Source organism: Thalassophryne amazonica, chromosome 16 (genome assembly GCF_902500255.1).
Source record: "Thalassophryne amazonica chromosome 16, fThaAma1.1, whole genome shotgun sequence".
Taxonomy (NCBI): domain Eukaryota; kingdom Metazoa; phylum Chordata; class Actinopteri; order Batrachoidiformes; family Batrachoididae; genus Thalassophryne; species Thalassophryne amazonica.
In genome coordinates, this window is record NC_047118.1 from 4,720,632 (window position 1) to 4,745,187 (window position 24,556).

At 41.0% G+C, this 24,556-nt stretch overlaps 1 protein-coding gene across 1 annotated transcript in view; it reads right to left on the reverse strand.

The window, feature by feature from the left end:
• Nucleotides 1–3,012: 3,012 nt before the first annotated feature.
• The window catches only part of ngfra (nerve growth factor receptor a (TNFR superfamily, member 16)), a 65,681-nt gene continuing 44,137 nt past the window's right edge, over nt 3,013–24,556 (reverse strand). The window contains exons 3-5 of the mRNA XM_034191098.1: nt 20,158–20,395; nt 17,005–17,210; nt 3,013–4,094 (exon numbers count right to left, since the gene is read on the reverse strand). Coding sequence (XP_034046989.1) covers nt 4,042–4,094; nt 17,005–17,210; nt 20,158–20,395 — 497 coding nt within the window. The 3' untranslated portion in view covers nt 3,013–4,041. The remainder of the gene's footprint in view (nt 4,095–17,004; nt 17,211–20,157; nt 20,396–24,556) is intronic.

Consider the following 24,556-nt stretch of genomic DNA (forward strand, 5'->3'; position numbering starts at 1 on the left):
TATATATATATATATATATATATATATTTATATATATATATATATATATATATATATATATATATATATATATACAGTCCTTTTACAATGGCCGATTGAGTAAACTGATTAGTAATGGATTGAAATAATTTGTCCAATGGCAAATATTGCTTAACCAATTAGTCTCTGGTGGATTTTGGGCTTTAACAGATGGATGACATCATGTTTCCACTGGCAACACAAAGAGCACATTCCGTAGAAAGATTTTTCACAATTTCAAGACATATATGCACACTGGGGTGGAGCCACATTTGATCAGGATTCGCAGAGTTGTGAACGCAAATGTGGCTAGGATCCGGCTCGCTCAGGGTGCATGGTGTCATACTTCCTCACTACGTTCATGTGCCTCTACACTGTGGCAGCATTCAGTGCAGTTGCAATGGTGAGGACATATTACATGACCTTCTTCCTCTGTGATGCCCTTGTGTCAAGAGAATCCATCCGGTGTGCCCTGCTATATGTTGCTGCATTGGGAACTTTCCTCTTTCAACTGGTGCTGAATTCACAAGCCATGCCAGAGCTTTGGCCAATCAGAAGCCACACTGAATCACTGGACAACCACAGGATATGAATGCATGAGTGTCATAGAAGTAACACACAAGTAGAGGACAAAATGATAAACAAATGCCCAACCATTGAGAAAGTTCTCCATCTGATGTCCACTCTAAGTTTTGAGCACGCACAAAACTTTTCAATAGATTCACCATTCAACATCAGCTGGCAAGGATTAGCGAATTCACAAATAACAAATGGACTTGCAGAGAACAAAAACAAACATGAACAGATATCAAAATTTCGTATACGTTACTCAAGTTTCCTCAATCTGTCATAGCATGACACTTTACACTCCATAGTCTTCCGTTAGCCAGTGTCTAAATTGTTACAATTTGCTTATCGTTAACAATCTGTAACTTTCAACCCATGTGTTTACAGTTCTACCTACCTACCTATCGAACTACCTACCTACTTGTAGCTACAGATTTGTTTACAGGCAACACTCACAGTTCTGTTTACAGGTTTAAGTACCACCACACAAAGAGGGACCCTGAGACTTTCCCCTACAGGGATGCTAAAGCAGTGCAGTCAGTCTCAGCTACTAGATATCCATGTGGATTGTTATTAGAGTTAGTGCAAGCCATGGGGGCCAAGCGCAATAAAGGGTGCCAATGAGTCTTTGAAGTGAGCTCAGACTAAGTGCTTTTATATCACCGTGGCAATGTAGTAAATGTCAGCAGCCCTGGACTTAGATAAGGAATCTGTAATGTCACGTTGCTGCTTCAAAGGTGTCCGAGTCCCCCTCTGCATTAATCCCAACGAGAGGTGTCTGAGCGGAGCGGAGCAGAGGGTGAATGAAGCTAAAACCCTGAAGTAATTGCTAACTGTCTGTCAGGGTGTCACTCTCTAATGGGTCCTGCGTTGATGTGCGCGCCAGTGCATTAGTGACTCAACACTGTTTATCAGGCAGTGAACGTGTGCGCAAGACTGATTATGTGACTGTGTGCATGCCAAGTGGTGGCGGTGGGTATCTTTGCAAATGGAACACAGTCATTTTCCTCTGAGAGTGCATGTGCAAATTTTCCACTTATTGTATAAGTGCAAAACTCCACACATGGAATTTTTTGTTGTCAACGGTTCATTCATCTTAAATACAAGGTCTGTCAATAAAGTATAGGTCTTTTTTATTTTTTTCAAAAACTATATGGATTTCATTCATATGTTTTTACGTCAGACATGCTTGAACCCTCGTGCGCATGCGTGAGTTTTTCCACGCCTGTCGGTGACGTCATTCGCCTGTGAGCACTCCTTGTGGGAGGAGTCGTCCAGCCCCTCGTCCGAATTCCTTTGTCTGAGAAGTTGCTGAGAGACTGGCGCTTTCTTTGATCAAAATTTTTTCTAAACCTGTGAGACACATCGAAGTGGACACGGTTCGAAAAATTAAGCTGGTTTTCGGTGAAAATTTTAATGGCTGATGAGAGATTTTGAGGTGATACTGTCACTTTAAGGACTTCCCACGGTGCGAGACGTCGTGCAGCGCTCTCAGGCGCCATCGTCAGCCTGTTTCAAGCTGAAAACCTCCACATTTCAGGCTCTATTGATCCAGGACGTCGTGAGAGAACAGAGAAGTTTCAGAAGAAGTCGGTTTCAGCATTTTATCCGGATATTCCACTGTTAAAGGAGATTTTTTTAATGAAAGACGTGCGGGCGGATTGCAGCGTTGGCTCGCAGCCGCCGCGACGCTCCGCCACAGGAAAAACACCTCTGTTGGAAGCCTTAAGGACAAGTTGGAACATGTCCAGCTGTTAAACAATTTCTCATATACTCACCGCACTGAAAGTCATGAAAAGCCGCCTGGATTTTACAAATGGTTATCAACACAGAGGTGTTTTTCCTGCGTCCCGACGCGCAGACCTGTCCGCACGTCTTTCATTAAAACAAATCTCCTTTAACAGTGGAATATCCGGATAAAATGCTGAAACCTACTTCTTCTGAAACTTCTCTGTTCTCTCACGATGTCCTGGATCAATAGAGCCTGAAATGTGGAGGTTTTCAGCTTGAAACAGGCTGACGACGGCGCCTGAGAGCGCTGCACGACGTCTCGCTCCGTGGGAAGTCCTTAAAGCGACAGAATCACCTCAAAATCTCTCATCAGCTGTTAAAATTTTCACCAAAAACCAGCTTAATTTTTCGAACCGTGTCCACTTCGATGTGTCTCACAGGTTTAGAAAAAATTTTGATCAAACAAAGCGCCAGTCTCTCAGCAACTTCTCAGACAAAGGAATTCCGACGAGGGGCTGGACGACTCCTCCCACAAGGAGTGCTCACAGGCGAATGACGTCACCGACAGGCGTGGAAAAACTCACGCATGCGCACGAGGGTTCAAGCATGTCTGACGTAAAAACATATGAATGAAATCCATATAGTTTTTGAAAAAAATAGAAAGGACCTATACTTTATTGACAGACCTCGTAGTCCCGATTTCATTTTTGCATCCATTTATTGAGCAGCCTTGGAGATGACATCAGAGCTTCTCTCAAGACATCAGCATGAGTCAGGGGCGCTGCAGCCGTGCAGAGATGCTTCATTCATGTTGCACCCTGCTGAATCAGGCGTGGAACTCAAGCCACAAAATGACAATGATGCACCACAAATGGGAGAGAAAAATGATACCTGGAGGCGCTGTGGTGGCATCGGATTCATCAAGGGGACATGCAATGGCTGTAGCATGAATGAAGCAAAAAGCGTATTCCCTGCACCGTGCGTCAGTCTGTGCAGCAGATCTAAGACAACAGTACAGCTGTCTTCTTACGAGACATCATGCTCTGAATTGCATCTGCGATATAAGAAACTTCAGAAGATGCTGGGAGCGACTCGCGGCGCTCGAGCTGGGTTTTGTATTGGGTGTCTAATAGAGTGAATCATATGGGGAGAGATGAGGATTATCAGAGAGCGGGATGCCACATTGAGATGACAGAGAGGAAGATGTGAGAGATGCTGAGACAGAAAAGCTGCCTCAGTCTTTTGATGCACAACGGGAAGGCTAGGATGAAAGAGTACGTCCTCCTATTTAGCTTTCAGTCACATCCTTTTAATAGGAAACGATCAAAGATTTTGGGAGAGAAAATCTTAGTAAGGGTCAGGGGGTCTATCAGGTTGTCTGTTAGTCATTACTTGTCTCTTATTGACATATTAGATACTGAGTTTGGGATATTCATTAAATACTGGCATATCTACTGTTAGGTATCTACAGCTTTCCAGCTGAAGTGACATTAGAACACAGTTTGTGTCCAGGGACAGTGGTAGAGAGAGTTGGCCCCGACCGTGGCTCCCAAAGGTACCGAGAGGTCCGTAGAAGTCAAGTCTTTGATGGGTGATGCTGTGGCTTGACAGTCATTTTAGCATCCCCTGTCGGGCCCCTCCGGCTTTCTTTTGGTCCTCGATTCGGCTCTCTACGCTCTTCTTCCTGTCTGCAGTTCTAACACATCCTCTTCTTCCTCCTGTTCCTCAGACTTCAGGGGGTGGTGAGTTACTTTGAGACCCACCATCCACCCGCACCACTGCAGAGGAAAAATGGGGAAAAAATATGTCAAACTCTGGTAAGAAGACAGCAGATGGTTTGTGGTGATGTTTAAGGTTGAAGTTTCCCTGAATTAAGCCCTGTATTATTATTGTAATAATGTATTATTATTTTGTTTTTGTATACTTTAAATTTTTGGTATTCACACAATTATGCATGTTCTAACTGTTCTAATGTCAAATGCCAAAGCAGTTGAGGACTGTCAAAAAGCAGGACATGTTATCAAAGTGCAGCTCAAGACCTTTTGGTCAGGGTCACCCATTTCAAATTATTGCTGCCAATATAGAAAACCCATTTTCCTCTGCACGGCACATTTTGATGCTTTGTCAGTCAATAGTGTGTGATGGGTGGGGTAACACATCAAAATACAGTAGCCTCTGTGGTGAAGAACACAAACAGTTGGCCCCAAGTGGACACACCTGGAATCAAACCCTCGTCATTGATACGTTCAGCATATGTCTTCATAGAACACACCTGCTTCTGTACTACCATTCATCCAGCAGGTGGCAGACACATCTATGGCTTATTACACAGGCAAAGTTGTTTTTGGGATAGAGTTGGTGCATCAAAATTGACCAAATTTTAATGAATTGGTCTTCATTACCTACCATATTTTCATTTACATGGTGCAAGTCATAGATTTTTTTTTTTTTTTTTTTAGTAGTTTGGGAGTCGTGTGACTTATACTCAGGTGCGACTTAAATACCAAAAAAAAAAAGAAAACACAAACACACATTCATTATTCACAATAATAATTAGAATGACTGTAAAGATTTTCCAAGGAATCAAAGCACCAAAAAATAAACTATAATAATAAAAGAAGAAATGTTAATAATAAAAAAGTACACTACCACAATGCACAAAAAACCCAAATTAAAAAGCTGAAAATATAGAAAAAAGGCTTATGACTTATATTCCATTACAATTTATATATGGGGGGGGTTTTTTTCTCTTCAAGAGGCATTTTTAACAAGTACGACTTATAGTCTGGAAAATAATCGATTTACTGATCGATCTACATTCCGATCCTCACCTATGGTCATGACATTTGGCTCATGACTGAAAGAACGAGATCGCGAGTACAAGCGGCCGAGATGAGTTTCCTCCGCAGGGTGGCTGGGCGCTCCCTTAGAGATAGGGGAGGAGCTCGGTCACTCGGGAGGAGCTCGGAGTCGAGCCGCTGCTCCTCCACGTCGAAAGGAGTCAGTTGAGGTGGCTCGGGCATCTTTTACGGATGCCCCCTGGACGACTCGCTGGAGAGGTGTTCCGGGCACGTCCCATTGGGAGGAGGCCCCGGGGAAGACCCAGGACACGCTGGAGGGACTACATCTCTCGGCTGGCTTGGGAACGCCTTGGTGTTCCCCGGAGGAGCTGGGGGAAGTGTGTGTGGATCGGGAGGTCTGGGCGGCTTTGCTTGAGCTGCTGCCCCCGCGACCCGACTCCGGATAAAGCGGAAGAAAATGGATGGATGGACGGACGACTTATACTCTGGAAAATATGATATGCACTTCTAATTTTGTGAGTAACAAAACGATAGCAAAATTTTGGAAATTACACAACTTGAACAGCACACTCTTATTCCCAGCTTGTCCTGCACTGATGCTTGCTCAGTACCCCTTATTGTCAACATGCGACACACTGAGTACCCGCCTTAGAATCATTTGGTGACACACAGGGTAGCAGGTTAACATACAGCAGGTGCTTGACTCCTGTGACATCCCTCGACACAGCAGAGAACATTTATCCAAATTTAGGTTTGGGGTAGGGGCTACGCTGGACATCACTAAATGATGGAAAAAGGGGAACCACTCTCATCACATCTCGACACTTTGTCACAAGAAGGATTCTGTGTCAATATGTGGTGAGTTGGGTGTGGGAATGCCTCGTCTTGAAACTGACTTTTGAGAAGTTTTCAAACTAAAATTCAAACCATAACCATTCAAAAAAAAGGTTTTCAAAGTCAAACATTTAATTGAATTATGATTTAATGTTGAACGGCGACATTTTGATTTATCATGCTAAGGATTTGCGATGCGTGATCCACCCCCTCTACCACCACCCAGCCCCCACCCCCTCAAAATGAATGTGAATGAGTGTGACTTTGAACAGAGTTTGACAACTCAGCATGGAAATCCAAATTCCATATTTTGTCAAAAAGGTGCCATCCATTGACATGTATTGGCGCCAAGTGGATCTGCCAAATTGTGACCAATTCATGTCTTAAGAATGAGACCAGGTTTCAGCTTCACTGCCAACATCACAGTTATCTCATGTTTGAATTCCAGCAGTTTAAATTGCATTTTTTTTTCCATCTATTTAACTGTAAATCTCTAAAACAGCACAGATAATGTACAAAGCAACAAATAATCTATTACTGGGGAATATTCAGCAACTGTTCAAAAATCATGAAGGAGATTACAATCTAAGGAGAAAATGTAACTTTAAAGAACCAAGATTTTGTACAACCAGAAAACGTTTTTGTCGATCAGTCTGCGGGCTGAGACTTCTGAAGGGATTTACTGTGGAATTGAAGCAATGTTCAAATATGAGACAGTTCAAAATGCTGTATAAAAATAGGATTTTCAAAAGGTATGAGGCAAATGTTGTTATTTATTTTTTGTTGTTTTTTGGTTATTTCTACTTAATTCTTTTCTTTCCTTGCTTTGCTGGTCTTTTTTGTGGTGTTTCTGTGTATTATGTTTATATGGTACATGTGGATTTACATGTGGGACGATACATGTGCTGATGGATGAATGTATTTGACTATGTGTGTGTTTATATGTATTAATGCATATATCATGTGATATATAAGTTAATTGTTGTTTACATAAGGACAAGGGGTGGAAGTAAATAAGTTTTACTTCTTCTCACTCCTTTTTGAATATCCATTGATTATGCTTTTCTTTATATTATTTATATTATTATTGTTATTTATTTTTGTGCCTTGATATTCGAAAGAAATATTTCAAACAAAAAAAAATCAAACAAACAAATCATCTACGAGTGTAAAGTTCAGTTTGAGCATCAAAATTCAGCTTTTCTGAAGAACCCTTTGTTCTACCCTCAGGAAAACCTTAAAAAAACTCAAAGAAATCTTGTCTCCCCTGCGCACCCTGCAGGTAGGGAGGGGTGTTATTTCAAAAAAATTGGAAATCTATAAATGTTTGCATGGAATATGGAAATATACACAGAATAAACCATAGCAGGATAAATTTTTGGTCATTTGGTTCCAAAAACCCATATGGACGGAGCCAGTGAAGATATCGGGTTCAAAAATCGCCAAAAATATTGACGAAAATGTCATATCCTGAGAACCGCTGCAACTAGAGACTTGAAATTTGGCTCCAAATGTTGCTTGACCCCAACTTTATATTCAACTTCTATAGTAACAATAAGCCTATATGGTGTTTTTTTAAGAGTAATTGACAAAAAAAACCTAATTTCAGTACATATGTTACGATCAATTGTAACAAACAAAATATATGTAGGTTTTATTTCAGGAACATCAGTTGAGTATAATCATCACATGTAAAGAATGACATGGCCACAGTGAACTAATTATAAGCAACAGAGTGGTTTTCTACATCAACAGCACATATACGACACACGCGTTACTTGAAATTTTCAAACTCTCCTTCCATATGGGTTTTTGGAACCAAATGACCCAAAAATTATACTGTTATGGTTTATTCCGTGTATATTTCCATATTCCATGCAAACATTTATAGATTTCCAAATTTTTTGAAATAACACCCCTCCCTACTGCAGGCGGCCCTGTGGTGTCCCTCACCGCTTCTAACCTGTTAAAGTGTTGTCATTAACTCAGTGAGGATGGGACACAAATGCTGCATTTTGTCACTGAACTCTCAACCTTTTGTCAATTGAGTGAAGCTGCAGAGATGCATCAGGAATGCAGAGGCGTTTCTGAGAAGGCCTGACAATCCACTGGGTGTTTTCTGGGGTTGATGGATGCTCTGCGCCAGCGGCAATATCGTACAGAAGAGACAACCCCGACTGTCCACTTACATCATTCTACTGTCCACTATATCACTCATTTGTTCTTTTGGCCTGAAACTCATCTTTTTAGGGTGCAGTAACTGTCCTCTTACTGTAATGCACTCCAACTTCGCTTTGTGTCCTCCTTTCTGTCACAGTGCCACGGTCCACACTGCTGCTGCTGCCGTCTCTTCTTTCCTTTTTTAGACAGAGACGCTCGTGACAGCCAGTGCAGCGTGCAGGAGCACACGTTCACACTCCAACCTGGACCAAACCCTCCCTGAACTGGCATTTGCCTTCATTTTCAAGACTGATAATAACAGCCACATGTTGGAGTTTCCAACCTCGTTCCAAGAGTCATCACAAGCTGCTGTGTTTTCAGTGAACCGTTTCAGTCCAGTCTGACGTGAAACCTGAACTCTGTCGCAGCTCGACATCGTTACTTATGTCTTTCTTTCTAATCACGCCCGAGAGTTTCCTGAAGCTTTGAAAGTTGCTGATTGTGACTGTGGTGAAATTTTCAGATAGCACTCACAAGAACACACACACACACACAAACCTAAAAAAAAAAAAAATCTTAAACCCCCATTATAATTAACTAAAAATACAAAGTTGGATGGAAATGCATCAGCAGTCATGGACAAGTTTTCGATGAAGCTGCTGCGCAACATGTTAGCACTGCAGCGAATATATAAAAATATATACAGGGTTCTGGTTCAGCTGAACATATCAACAGTTTATTCAGCCCCAGTCAGACTCAGATTTGCAATCCAGCTTGAGCCAGATTCAGTCCAAATTGGGTTCTGGCTGGATAGTGGTCAGTTCTGTTTTTCAAATCTGGTTCATCCTACACATGCATCCAAACTGAATCCAGCTCAAGCGAAATACATATTGTGTGTGTGTGTGTGTGTGTGTGTGTGTGTGTGTGTGTGTGTGTGTGTGTGTGTGTGTGTGTGTGTGTGTGTGTGTGTGTGTGTGTGTGTGTGTGTGTGTGTGTGGTGGGGGGGTGTTATTGCTGCTTGTTGGACAGCTTGATGGATTATTTAAATGCAGAGAGTTGCCTGGCTTTAAACAGATACATGTGAATTTGTGCATTTCAGAAAAGAATGAATTAATAACATTACAAAAAGTACATTTTTAACCTTACATCATCAACCTGCAGTCTGTCACTGCAGATCACATACATTTTGCTGCAACAGCCACTGTGACGGTTCTCTGATGGTGATGGTGTGTATTTCTGTGTGCTGTGGACAAAAAAGATTGTTTTACTGAGTGCATACTGGAGAAGGACACTGTGGCTGCACGTGAAATCAAGGTCCCGAGCTGGCCAGATTCAAGCCACATTTGTGTTGAGACCCCAGCAAATCCTGCTCAAACCCACCTTAACCCTCTGTGGCCGACGCCGTCTGATACAACGGCTAAGACCAAGCTTTACTAAATTATAAATAACTTTTTAATGATATGAGATAGAAACATACTGTTTTTGCTGAAAAGTTAACTCCACAGACTTTCAATCCACCATCGGCCATCTTTGTACTCCTCATAGAAGCTGTGTGATGACGTGCAGAATGTGAGTGTCCAATCGGATTTGGTTCACTGTCACATGGTTTTCCAAAATCCAATCGTATGCCAGATTTACCTCACGTGATAAACCAAAGATCGTTTTCAGGAGTGATATCTTACTAGTTGGCCCGTTTGCATAGCCCCCAACTCCTCCATTGCACCCTGTGCCATTACGCACAGCGACAGTGAAAGCAGACAGAGAGCCTTGCATGACAATCTCACGTGCTCAAACAAAGAGTGTGTAACTATCAGGATTGCTCCACTAGTTTGCATTTGAATGTTACTGGATAACTGTGGCTTTCTCCCTCTGGCATAAAGCACTGTTTACCATATCAATGGGGTGAGGGAGAGGGACCGCTCCTCAGACTGGAGCATAAACACATAGACCATTTTGTATATATTGTTCAAAATGTGCATTTGTGTTTATTGTTTGAACCTTTTTGTTGTACAGCCTTTCACACAAGACCTCAAATTACCTTTATAAAGTGTCAATATAGTTGTTTATTATAGTTTGCTGTGTGTTTTGAATAAATGTGTGTGGAAAATTATTTTTCACTTTACTTTTCCCTTTATTTTTTATTGTAAACCTTTATTACACTTATAAAACACAACTAAAGCATATATATTATGAAAGAACAGGTTGTCCTGAAAAAAAGAGACATAAAACCTGATTGTGGGATGCAGGGAGAGCTGTTAACAGCAACAATAAAACAGCTATGCCAGGCAAGTGAACTGTCCAAAAAATGCCCTCAGACCCCAGAGAGTTAAACCCCAAAACAATCTGACTTAAATCCGTTTTGCACAGTTCCAATTCAGAAAAAAACCCAAACTGGCTTGCAAAACTCAGTCTGAACGGGGTCTCAGAGAGGTGGGTTGAGCCAGATTTCAGTGGGATTTGCTGAGGTCTGAATACAAATGTGGCAATAATCTGGCTAACTCAGGCAGTGAAACACAGTGAAGAAGTTTAACGTCATGTTAAAGTTCTTCACTGCGTTTCTGACCCCACAGCGTCCTCTGCAATGTTGCGGTGGTCAGTGTGGGTGCCAGCTCTGCCTTATCTGGGATCTTAAAAACATCAACCCAAAAGCCTTCTAAGTTCAGAGTTGTTCCCTTTTGATGAAACACTCATCCAAGTTGGCGTAGTTCCACCATGACAAAAACAGAACATCCGGCTTTCTGTCTGCCTCAATGTGTAAGTCATCTGTTTGTACTGCAGAAAGTGGATTAGTAATTAATTTCATGACTCAGATACTTCATGTTTTGGCTGAGTGAAGAAAGTATCCCTCCTCACCGCTGCCTTTGTTCCCTCAACTTTAATCACAAACATTCAGTGAGACTGAAGTCTTTGATGGGTGATTGTTGCAAAGTCATAAAAACTCTCCTCCCTCTGGGATATTTTTGTATGAAGACTCTTTATCCTGATGAAGGACAGCCTGAATTTCTTATTATGAACCGTCTACCTGGTCCTGCCTGTATCCCTCTCCATTTAGGGGCGTGTCCCTGCTCCATCGTTTTCTCTCTCACACACTCTGTCGTGGTGACTCCTTTTTGCCTTGATTGTGAGGTCAAACACCGGACCTAAACACATGGATGGATGATGGGGCCTTGAGGTCTTTCTATGTGCATCATTCTAGGGGTTGGAGTCGGTGGCAAAGAGGTAGTGGGAGCAGGAAGATGCACCGCACAGATAGATGGCTCATTATAATGGAGATGAGGAGAAGGTGATGAGACAGCGTTCCACTCACTGGGGAATACCCTCTGAGTGCTGTGAGGCAAATCACAGGGTGCTTTCACTCCTCTATTTCCTTTTTTAAGAGGTTGTTTGGCTTGTTTTGACTCACTGTGTCCACATTACATTAGCCGTCAGTAAACTGCGGTTCATTTAATACAGGAAACCCCCTACGATTATCATGAATTTACTGCACGTATTAACACACACTTCAATATTTTAATAGATGCTGTTCATGGTGGAACAACTAATGACCCCCAGCACAAAGCATTTGGTTGCCTTTCTAATGGCTTCTTCTCCAGCTAAAGCCAATTAGCAGAGGCTAAACACTGATACCGGATTAGGCTTTTGGAGAGGCTACAGGAACCAGGCCTGGTTCACGTCTCACAACGCCTTCTAATGAATCATACGGTTTCAATGTAGGGTTAATGAGGCGGTTGTCTTCTTATGCCTTAACATCTTTCTCACTGCGATCCCCTTCTCATCTTCAGTGTCCAGCTGGCATTGTGCTTTTCAAGTGGGAAATGGAAATGTACAGAATTTCTGCAAACTGAGAACCCAAATAAAACACCAAAACAAATTAGCTTTTTAGGAAACCACTGTGTCCTAGCAGTCCTTGCTAGGATGCAGCGGTGAGCTAAACATCTGTGTCCCCCACCTGTGTACAGTGTTATTAATACTTCAAAGTTTGAAGGATACCCCAATCATTAATATGTCTAGTTTAGAATGCATGTATGAGTTATCCAGGTAGGTTTGGACAGTGACCTACTTTTGGCACGCCCAACTGGGAGGAGGTCCAGGGAAAGAAGCATAACATGCTGGAGAGTGTATTTTTTCCAGCTGGCTTGGGAACACGTCTGGATCCCTGGGGAACATTTACAGGACTTAGGTGAGGACAGGGAAGTGTGGGATGAGCTGCTTGATCCGCTCCCACTGCAACCCAGACCTGGATCATAAGTCCCTTTAGCTTGTCCCTTGTTTTTTCACTTGTATTTTACATCAGATGCCCCTCCTGACATAATTCCAAATTATACAGAAAAATGGCGTTGAACCGGGAACTTTGCAGCCTGAATGCAAGTGCACTTAACTGCTGCGATGGATGGCGGAAAATTACAGTCGGGATAACTGTTTGATTACGTCACGGGGGGTCACAGAGCACTCAAGTGCAAACCCAGTGAGACCTGGAAGCCTCGATGGATAATCACACCAACAACCCTTTGACTGTGACCTACTTTAAACTGTCCCAAGGGTCACAGAGCGTTCATGCATGAAGCTGTCAAAGATTCCCATCCAGAGGGCGTGCATCTCATAAAAAAGGAATACCTGGAAGCACTGATGCGTTGTTAAGGCGACAAGGGATGTGACGGGTATATAGATGGAATGAACGTACACATGCCCCCCCCCCCCCCCCCAGAGGGTATGAGACAAAAAGAAAAATGAAATGAAAATTAGCAGTCTGGATTTATCACAGTTCTGTTCTTTTGAAACCATTTTTCAGATTAAAATCCTCAGAAGCGTGAAATGAATAAAAAGATTGCTGGCAAATTTCTTTTCTTCTGACTGCAACAGGTACAGATGAAAAGAACAATGGCAGAAAGAGTCCGTACTGGTTTCATCAATTTAATTTATGCCGTGTTTGAGTGTTACAGAAAAGCCTCGAGCATCACGTCTTCCACAGGGGTCACGTCGCATTTCTGCAGCTTACGCTTTTATTCTATTTCCTGTTTAAAGCTTATTAAGTGAGTGACATTGCCAAGAGTCCAAAGACAAATCACCGCTGTTATTGATGTAGTAATAGAGAGACATGAAGCACATTGTAAATTACACTATGACATGTCAGTAAAGTGGAAAATAATGGTTTTATGTCTCCAGCCAGACAAGACCCTCTCCGATTGACTGATTGTCACGTCATCTCCAGAGATATTCAACATCTTCTGTGAGATCAAAGTCCATCCTGCACAAAATACTTTGAGAACCCAGAGACAAATATAGAGACAGAGGCATGTAAAGGCAGCTGTAGGTCAGACATATGCGATTACTGTCCTGGGCTAATGTTCAGTACGTGCCTCACATTCATGTTGCTCCACTGTCTAAGGTCCAAGATTCCTCAGGAGGACATCAGGTCTTCATATATTTGAAATGCAGCCTCGCCTGTCTGGTCCTGGCAGCGAGGTGTAAGTTGTGATCTTTGCAAAAATTATTGTTTTTGATCTCATTTCCCAGAAATGTGTTTCTGCTCTGAGATAATTTGGGATCTCATTGTAAGAAATAGAAATGTATGGCAGCGAGATCAACAGGTGCACAATACTCTGTTTGTAATTTTCTATTTGAAGAATTTAGAGTCATCAAATTAATCTAATAACACATCAGGTCTCTAAAACATGCATATCGCCAAAAAGAACCAAACAAATTCCATGCTTTTTCCCACATGTCGGTGCAAGAGCATGTGGAGGAAATGTGTGCATCTCGTGCACACTTAAGAATGTACAAAGACACAGCTTTGTAGTGTGATGCAAGTGTAGCAGTGCAAAGAAAACTAAAGAAAACAAAGAACTGAGGATTGAATCCATTATGCAGCCAGGAGCATCACCAGGAATGATGTCTTGGGGGGGGGGGGGTGTCTCACTGTTCACCAGATGTCACCACTGAATTATTTACACAGCACCAAATCATAAAATAAGTCACCTCAGAGCGATACCCATGAGTAAGGTCAGGATCTAATCCAGTTTGTGACAGCAGTAAGGAAAAATGCTGTAAATTGCAGTGAATTTTCCGTGAGTGCTCATTTTGTAACCTACCAACTTAAAAAATCTTAAAATGAAGACAAACACATTAAAATATGATGAAAGTCAATGCATCACACATTCCAAAAAGCAACTTTTTTTTTTTTGCTTATAGAATATATCACTGGATGTGTCTGCCACCTGCTGGAAGCTTTGTGGATGCTGGATGGATGATGGATTAGGAGCAGGTGTGGTTGTCAGTCAGTAGCACAAACTCTTTCTGACTGTTTCACACTGTTTCTGGTCTAAAACTCATATAACACTGTAATATTGGGATACTTCACATAATCCTGCAGAAAGGATTTTTTATCAATTTAGCCATGAAAGAAAAAGAGAGTGGGGGAGATGGGCCAATGACGTACACAGTAACTGGGGTCTGGAGCAATTCAGCTGCATTTGTGAAGAAAACACTCGCATTTGTCTTTGAAATGTTTTGAAACTGTGAATATCTGATAAAGCACTTGTTTATGTTTTTTTTTTTTGTAGCATTTTGAAACAAGTAACGGTCTTATTTGTTGTTTTGAATGGTCTGAAATTGTGTATATTTTTTAACGCAGTTTTTTTTTAAGAGTATGAAACACTGAAATAATGAATCTTTTTCTGAAGCAGTTGACTTATTTAGTGTTTTGAACAATTTGAAACTGTTTATATAGTGTTTAAACCTGTGAGACAGTGAATCACATCCTGAAGCAACAGTCTTAAGTCTTTTGAATGTTTGAAGTTGTGTATATATTCTAAAGCAACTGTTTGTTATGTTTTCGGTAGAGTTTGTTTGTTTGTCTGTCTGTTTCAGCAGGATAACTCAAAAAGTTTTGAACGGATTTTGATGTAATTTTGTGGAGTGGTTGGACATGACAAGAGGAACAAGTGATTAAATTTTAGTGGTGATCCGGATCACGATCCAGATCCAGGAATTTTTTAAAGGATTCTTCACCATTGCGGGATGAGGGGAATTTTGACATTCTAGTTTCTAACTCCACAAAAACAAGGCAGAAAGGCTTGAAAAAAATTAGGGTGTAACTTAGTCAAATGTTCTATCAAACAACAAAGTTTGGTGATGATTGGATCCAGATTCCGGATCTGGTGATCCAGAAATATGCAAAAATATAGGGAAAATAGAAAATGTGTCAGTGTGAGGTGACAAATGAAGCTAGAGATGCACAACTAACACCAAATTTTAGCTGAATCTGTACTGATTCAGTAAGGTGTCATCAGATTTGATGTAGCTTCAAATGTTATGGAGCTAGATCCAGAAGAAAACTGCCATTACCGAAAAATCATTTTTATACAATAACCTTTTGAACTAATAAAGACATAAAAGTGATTCCAAGTTCTAGTGGTATGTTTTCATGGTCAAGGATGTCAAATATACAGGAAAGAAAAGTGTATGTATCATAGTTTTGGTTGTAACACTGAATTGTTGAATAGATCACTGTGCCAAGGAGGGAATCTCTTTAGGGTCAGTGACCCTATGGCCTTGGTGGAGGTTTGCACTCTCTGAGTGCTTCTAGTTTGTTGTATGAAAGAATGTGACACAATGAATCATTTTCTGAAGCAAGTGATTTATTTAGTTTTTAATTCTTCAAAAATGAATATTTTTGCACAAGCAACTGTTTATTTACTATTTAAAACATTGTGAGACAATGAATCATTTTGTGAAACAATGGTCTGATTTGGGTTTTGAATGGTTTGAAACAGAATATTTTCTAAAGCAACTGTTTATTTAAGGTTTAAGATATTGTGAGACAATGGATCATTTTCAGAATAGAATACAATTCTATTCAGTTCTATTTTCCGAAGCAATTGACTTTTTAGTGTTTTGAAAATGAATGTTTTCTCAAGCAACTGCATGAGGAAGTTGCATAATTTTGAAACACTGCGAAACAATGAATTATTTAAATAGTTTGAAACATGCGTATAATTTATGAATAAGTGTTTATTTAGTGTTTGAAACATTTTGAAAAAAATGGTTTTCTGAAGGATTTATTTCATTTAGTGTTTCACATGTGAAACTGTGACTTTCTGAAGACATTATGTATCATTTATTGTGTGTGTGTGTGTGTGTGTGTGTGTGTGTGTGTGTGTGTGTGTGTGTGTGTGTGTGTGTGTGTGTGTGTGTGTGTGTGTGTGTGCGTGCCTTCCATTGTTGACTCACCATTCCTTCTTTGCATTAACTGTCTTGTGTTCCATTTTAACCTTGCTACTTATTCTGTGTTGCTGTTTGTCTTTGAAACTGTATTTATGAAGCACTTTGCACACTTGGATACATGGGCTCTAAACATTTCTGCCACTTGATGAAAATGGAGCCACAATGATCAAACTGTTTGCTGAAATTAAAGACTGAACTAACGTTCAGTTGTATCGTGCTCGAGTTCTACAACTGGATGTTTTATGGCCGTCAGGATCACTGCTGTGGTGCACTTTGTGCAACCTGCAAGCAGGTTACAGATATGATGAGTGATTGCTTAATTAGTGGGAGTGTGTGTGTGTGTGTGTGTGTGTGTGTGTGTGTGTGTGTGTGTGTGTGTGTGTGTGTGTGTGTGTGTGTGTGTGTGTGTGTGTGTGTGTGTGTGTGTGTGTGTGTGTGTGTCTATTAGCTGAGAGCACTTAAATCAAAAGTGATTATCTTTTGAAGATGATTTATTTTAAACCATGTTTACACTGCAGAATTAGGCATATATTATTAAATTACGTATGGTAATCCCATTGGCTATATTATTTTTTTGGGCAACCGCTGCTTCAGAAAGTCTTTTGTTGTATAATTACCCAGACAGTGTTTGTCTAAATCAAATAAAATGACTCATTTTATGCTGCCTTACCAATGTGCTCCTGTATGTGTGAGCGCTGCTGAGCCTGGACCTCCGCCTGCTGATGCTGGTGCTGATGCTGGTGCTCCTGCAGACTCTGGCTGTCCACAGAGATGCCGCTGTCACTGTGCAGCTTCTCTCCTTCTGGCGTCACCATCTGGTTGCTTGTAGCCACGCGGTTGTTTGCTGCCTGCTTGTTCTGCTTGCAGCTATTCCATCTGCAGAGGAGGATGACAGATGTAGATCAGAATATGGCAGTGATGTATCCATCTGATTTCCAGGTATTTGGGTTTCACAGCAAATATCGTGTAAAACAGCATGTGATCGCTGTAGCAGAATAAGTGCTCTATTTTTAGTGCTGCACCGGATGTATGCTTGTACTCTGGATTCTTGCAAGATATCTTAAGAACACCTCATCCAAATTTAATCAAATTTGCCAAGTACACTGAGCCTAAAAAAGGAAAGAAGTTATTTAACTTTGGGCCAGTTAGGTCAATAATCAAAGTCAGAGGTCAGGGACAAATTTCCAGCTCCATGCAAATGTTGAAGAAAACTGCTCCATGTGTTCTGGGTATGAAGTCAGATGTTTTATTGGTACTGAACGTGACTGTTTAAAAGCCCAGATAATATTTGCTCCACATGCTTGATGCTTTCCATCATAATGCAAATGCTTTGTTGTTCACATGTAACATAAAGTTACAGTATCTCATTGATTGGATAATCTAAGGAATTAAACACACCGTCGTTACAACGTCGTTACAACGAAGTTGGAGAAGGTTATGTTTTCGCCCCATTTGTCTGTTTATGAACACCCTGGAGCCCACAATTTTTCTTAAATCGTTATTAATTTTTTTTTTTTACAGAGGATTCATATCTTGATAGGTCAAAGCCAGGAAAAATCTTGGAAAATTGGAAAAAAATCCCGATCTTTAACATTGAATGAATTTTCAAATATTCTGTCAAAAAGATAACATTTCTTTCATATTTGAGAGCATTATGTAGGATGGTATCCTGATCCAGATTACAGATTTTGTGGCCATTTAAATTTATCATTGAAAATCCAATTTAATCTATATTTTACATTATATCTTAATCAAATATGCCCCAATCACTCTCATATTTGAAAGGGAGGTGCAGACTGGTACTCACTATCACCTGACACAGTTTGATCCAGATTGTGGATTTTGTGGACATTTGAATTTAATATTAAAAAGTCAATTTTGGTGTACATTTTGCATTAATATCTCAATCAAAAGTGCCTCAATCACTCTCATTTTTCTGTTATGGATTTACCTACACCACCAAAATTGGATGGAGGTTCCAATTTTATGTCTGTTTGTCTTCCAGTTATCAATCGGAAACCAAGTGTCAAAAAGCAACGCAGAGATTACCAATATTCTGTGAAAATTATCTGGAAAAGAATTCCGAAACTGAAAAGTTGAAGAAGAAAAAAAAAAAACACCACAAAAACACTTTGATTCAAGTGCATGAACTAAATACATGCTCATGTCATTTATCACATCTAATTTAGCTCATGAAAAGTCACTTCTAACGGGACTTTGACCTTGAAAGTTTTTCCAAGGTAGAATTTAGTGTAATTGGGAAGTTTGTGCTCTGTGAGTGCGGTGCTGTAGTTTTACTTTGGATTAACCAAAGAGAAATGGGGGGAAAACAATAATTTACCAAACCAAAAAATGCAATATGTGTGTGCAGGCATTTCCATGGGTTGCAGGGTGGTGACCCTTTCTTATATACAAATTGGGGGGCTCCAAGAAAACACTGGGGTTCCACTGCCAAAATATATGGTTCTGTGTCCTTGACATTTGACCAATTTGCACAAAATTGAGCCACTTCATTATTGATGCACATGCAACCCTTCAACTATGTTTAAGCCATATTGTGCCCAAAATGTTTTAGTTGAACACGTTTGTCCTTTCCCAATGTCATAGGTTCATGTGACCAATAGAAAGGTGATATATATGACTTCACATCCATGTTTTGAAGTAATCACTGGTATATCTTTAGTAATGGCCATTGTAAACAACACCCATGTAAGTAATGGACCCAAACTTTGGTCTTGGCCCATGAGCTTGACTTTGAACTCCATGAGCTTGACTTTGAACTCCATGAGCTTGACTTTGAACTCCATGAGCTTGACTTTGAACTCCATGAGCTTGACTTTGAACTGATTATTCTGTATTTAGCTGATGCTCAGTCATTCCATTAAGTTTGGTCCGACCTCAAAAAGCACTCTTGACTCGAACCTCAGTCCATGTCATGGTTGTCCAGCTCCACTGTTTGGATTTGACAGTTTCCTCTTTGTAATCTCTGCGGTGCTTCCCCTCCCCGTGCGTGTCTGTGTGTCTGGTCAGTCTTAGGCTGGGCATGGCTGATCACCTGTAATCAATCATCTACTCCAGTGCCGGCTGCGCCCAGCCTCGTCACTGGCGTTGCCCACGCTGAGCCTTCAGACACACTGACTCTACGCCCACGTCTGATACACTTTGGACTGTTTTGACAGATCCCAAGCTTTTCATCTCTAACTCTTCTTTTTCTTAATAAAATGACTTATTTCATGTCTGTGTTTGGTTGTCTGCATGTTGGGTCCAATTTATTCATCTGCTTAACACACAGCCATCTGCTCTTTTTTTTTTTTTTTTTTTTTACAGACAAATAGACACATGTTGCTAAAAACAATACCCCTGCATGCTCTAGTGGTGCATGAGAGTGTAAAAATGCACAGCGCTGTTAACAGGCACTTGTTTGACTGGCTGTTTAATTTGCAGTCTTCTAATCAATCCACTAATAAATACATCCTCTGGTCTGCATTCTCAATCAATGTTTTAGCTGAGTTTAATACTGGAGCTATGTTACATCTGGGACTTTGGCTGTGTGTCCTCCAAAATGCATTTGTGGATTTCTGACCTCTACAATAAAATAAACATGATGAAATGTGAGTGATGCTCTAGAAATGGGTCAAAACCCCTCAGTCTGCAGTTAGACCCTGAATATTTCTTTAGCTACCATCTTGTCTTCTCTGTGGGCCCGAGGTGATGGTATGGCCCATAAGCTCGCCCATTAAGATCGGTTCCATCACCGCTCGCTGCTGTTGACCTTGGATAGCAAACAGAAGTTAATGTTCCTTAAATCTGCGTCCAGCCTCACCCCTTAAAAATGATGTAGGCCACCAGGGCGACCACTACAGCAGCTAGGATGGAGCAGGAGATGGGGATGACGTTTTCATTGAGGCCGTGTCCCAGAAAGCGAGGTGAGCCGGCACTGGACGTGGTTGTCTCTCCCGGCGGTGGGCTGTCGGAGCCGTCGGGGAGTAAGTCTTCGCTGAAGGAGGGTGGGGGCAGAGCCAGGTCAGAGGTGGTCGGAGGATAGTTCGGGAAGAGAGGATCTGCAGAGAAGACAATGGAGACGATATAGTTAGGAAGGAAATGATCAAAACAAGGGAGTCTTTCATGTCTTCACTGTGAGTTTATTTACTGGGGTACAGTTGCCAGATCAGTTTGTTTAGTGGGGTGCAATTGCCAGATCGTGCTGCACACATGGCAGCTGTTTCAGAAAAACACATGGGTTCAGGCTGACATGATGTGTGCAGAAAGAGGAGGAATGTGCCACGACAAGGGAGGTAAATATCTGTTTCCCCCGCCCCCCATCCAGGCCTGGAACCCTGCACGCCAGGTCTCATCTCATCACTTGTTCTTGTGTGTGATCTCCGCTCATTGCGTGACACGCTGGCCATATGGACCCATGTGCAACAAAGTCTAGGCCTTCAAGGGCGGCATCGGATTTGATGCTACTAGATGGGTCTGGTTTCTGTCATAACAAGAGTCCATTTTTATAAATTGTCCCTTGGGAACTTCATCAGTGATCCAGCAGAAACACCATTCAGGGCTTCTCCTTCTTTGCTGTTTTATCCAAACAGCCTGTGCTGGTGCTGTGGAGCTCCTTTCATATCTCACTGCTGTTCTGAAAAGAATCCTAATGATTCTGTCAGAATGTAGAGAGGCCCACAGGAGCCCTCAGGGTAGAGCAAAGCAAGCAGAGGAGAGCGCCGGTCCAGCAAAACCAGAACTCCTTTGAGCTTAGCAACCTGATGGGAATGAATAGCAATGTGCAGACGGGTTCAGATCTGGACCTGTAATTCCCAGAAAAACCTCAGGCTGCTCCTCATTATCAAAGTGCACATGCAGGCTGAACCCTGCAGAACCGGCCGAGGTTCCTTCAAGGCTACAACTGCTGCTTTTGTCGGGAAAGCTCGATTACAACGATGGTAAGGGAACAAATACTGTAAAAAGTAAATAAATATAATAAAAAAAAATCTAAATTGTGGGAAGAAAACTGGCAGCTGTGGTTGCCAGAATAATTCTGCAAAATAAATAAGTAAATAAAATCCAGCAAAAATATATAAATACAGGAAATACAGTACATTTTACAGTATGAAAATAATTTTGGGAGAATAGGATGAAGGCAGATTTGAACCGAGGATATTGGTGTCTGAGAAACAAAGTCATTAACTGTTGTGGCAACAGTTTTTCTGAATTAGTCTAAAAATATAATAAACTGCAGAATCCCTTTTATCATATTGATATTCAGCACACTCAGCATGAATTTTTTTTCAGAACTCATCAACGTATTTTGTGAAAATATTTCGTAAAAATATCTCAAAATGGCAATAGGATGTACAATTTCTAACATTGTTTTTTGAAAATAAATAAACTTTCTTTTTGTCTATAATATTTACTTATTGATTATGGGTTATTGTTTGGTTTTAAAGAACAATTACAGCATTCTGTATATTAAAATCCAGCTGTTGGATATAGTTTTTTTTTTTTTTTTGTCTGTGTTCACATTACCTCCAACAAGGAGATGATGTTCTAGGAAATAAATTTTGGACATGATCCAGAATATGTTCTGGAAATGAAATCTAGAGGAATATTTTCTGCGATAGCAACATTAAACACAAAATGTTGTGAGAGCATGTTCACTGATTTTATGCTGAATTTGTTCCAGAACATAATTTGTTATCCAGGATGCTGAAGATGTTTAAATCACTCAGGGCCACGTGGCCTTGGCGGAGGTGTACACTCTCTGAGTGCGCTCTAATTTAACCACTTTTCCTTGAATATGAATGCAGAAAATTTCACCAAACGAGTGCCGCAACCTTCTCAAAGAAAACACAGCAGACCATCACAACCAAATGGTGGCTGCATGTGTTTGACCTTCATTGACGATGAAGATAGTCAAATTTCTGCACATTGATTTGTTGAATAATTTACACACACTTCATACGCTTAATAGTCCAAAGGGACCCCGATGAGGAGCTCAGTGTGGATGTATTTAAATAACTTCTTCTGATGATTAAGAGTCCAGCGTTGGCCTGACTGATTGTCTGTTGGCATGGTGATGACAGGGCAGATGGGAGGGATTAGTTTACCGACATGGCAGAAAATATCGTTCACGTGTGTGCCATACTTAGAAATGCAGAAATAACGCAGGGCCTATTTTTAGCGGCGTTATTGATGTAGATGCATCTTAAAGGAGGGTACGTTTGCAGCAGAGCCTCGCAAGTGTCTGTGTTACATACGGTTCTTGACCTTTCCTGCGACGTAGTCAGGTTTCCTCATCTCCACCATACATCATCCTTTACCCCAGCTTGCTAATGTAAGTTGGGCTAACGGCATTAGCGATGCAACACAAGCTCCAAAGTAGAATAGATGGTGAATGTGAAGTGTGTGCAGACTGTGATATACAGTATGCCGGAGAACATGTGCAAGAAACAAGATGCACTGCATTCCCAAGTGCTTTTCTTTGTAGAATGAAGGTTCCTTCAGCGATCCGAGTGCATGACTCACACCTCGAGTGACTACAAGTTATGTTTCACGATGTGAGCTAAGATGACAGCTCAAACGGGAGTCTGAATCGGCACAGTGAGATATGCTATTTTACAGTCAGGACCACGAGTATTTGGACAGTGAGATCATTTTTATAGATTTTCTTCTATTTACCACCACAGGGGAGTTGAGGAGAAACAATCAAGATGCGCTTCTAGTGAACAATTTTAGCGTGAAATGGGTTTCAAAAAAATATTATGAATGCACTGAGGAATTGGAGCCGGTGTTGTTTTTTTTGTTTTGGTTTGTTTTCCACATCTGTTAAAGCTCTACTTCCCAGGAGAAATTATGTCCTTCCGTACACTATTCAGGCAAAATTTCACACCTTTAAAACTCAAAAACCGTAAAACTCTTAAATGTTTTATGTTTTAATACTGGGAGGTCAAAAGCTCTGAGTGTCGAAAACATCATGCATTTTTGACATTTGTAAATGCTGTTTATTCATTTGAGAAGTTAACTTTGATGAAAATAAGACAGACAGACAGTCGTGGCCCTTCTCCTTATGTGCAACTTACTTGTAAATACACAGTCCTCACACTTTCAGAGTTCATAAGCAAATGGACAAACTAGATACAAGGACTATTGTTAATACAAATCATCACTTTTACAGCTGGTTTTCTTTAGACAAGTCACTCTGTATGTCAATCTGGTCTCCGTTTGTATTTTGTCTTTCACTGACATGTTTGTATATCTATTTTTTTTTTCATTCCACTGGCATGGTTTATATATGAGATGAGATGAGATATACTTTATTGATCTCACAGTGGAGAAATTATGTTTACACTCCAGTTACCTCAGACAGCAATTAGTCCACAATTATTACTTGTTTACCATAATAATGGCACACATCAGAATTAAGAACAGCACATACACATTTGACATTGTTTATGCGTACTAAATTTGAAGAAGTCCATTATCCGAATTGAGGCAAGTGGGTGAAAGTCACGCAGCAACCTTGAGTTGCGCCACAGTTTATTGTCTTTGTGGGTTGAGATAAGAAAGAAAGGAGCCAAATAATCACCAAGGCCAGAAGACATTCCTCTGGAGGAAAACAGTCGGGCAATTTGTCCTTCAGGCTGATAAGCCTGCTGTGTTGTGGTTTGAGCAGTGAAAAACACATTTTACAGCTTCACTTGAACAACCAAATCCCAATTATGAATTAAGAATATTCCTAATTATGAATCAAGAATATTCCCCTCGGCCTCCGGAATCTTCAACTTCATCTTCAAGGCACGCATCTGCTCCAGGTGTCATCCAATTTGCGTCTGAGTTCAAGAGTCATCGCAGTCTGACAATGCGCTGCCTTGCCCACCTCGTTAATCATGACGGACAAGCGAGGGGCCGTGGTTCTTGATGCCACCGTCTTGCCAATTTTCCGATAGATCAGGGTAGCACATAAGCCAGAAAGTGCCGGCCCTGCTACCATAAGACCAAATATGAATGAATTCTTGACGTCCTCAACGGAGAAAGGTGCCAAGCATGCAATACACCAAGACCCCCAGGAGTTGAGAACATAGCCCGCAGGTAGGATCCCCCAGTCCTGATCTTCTTGTAGAAAAGATGGTGTCAGTAGCGTTCAGAGACCAGCTGATCAATTCCATGGTTAATCCAATAATAGTCCAATAGAACCAGTATCCAATATAATTTGAGGAATTCACAGT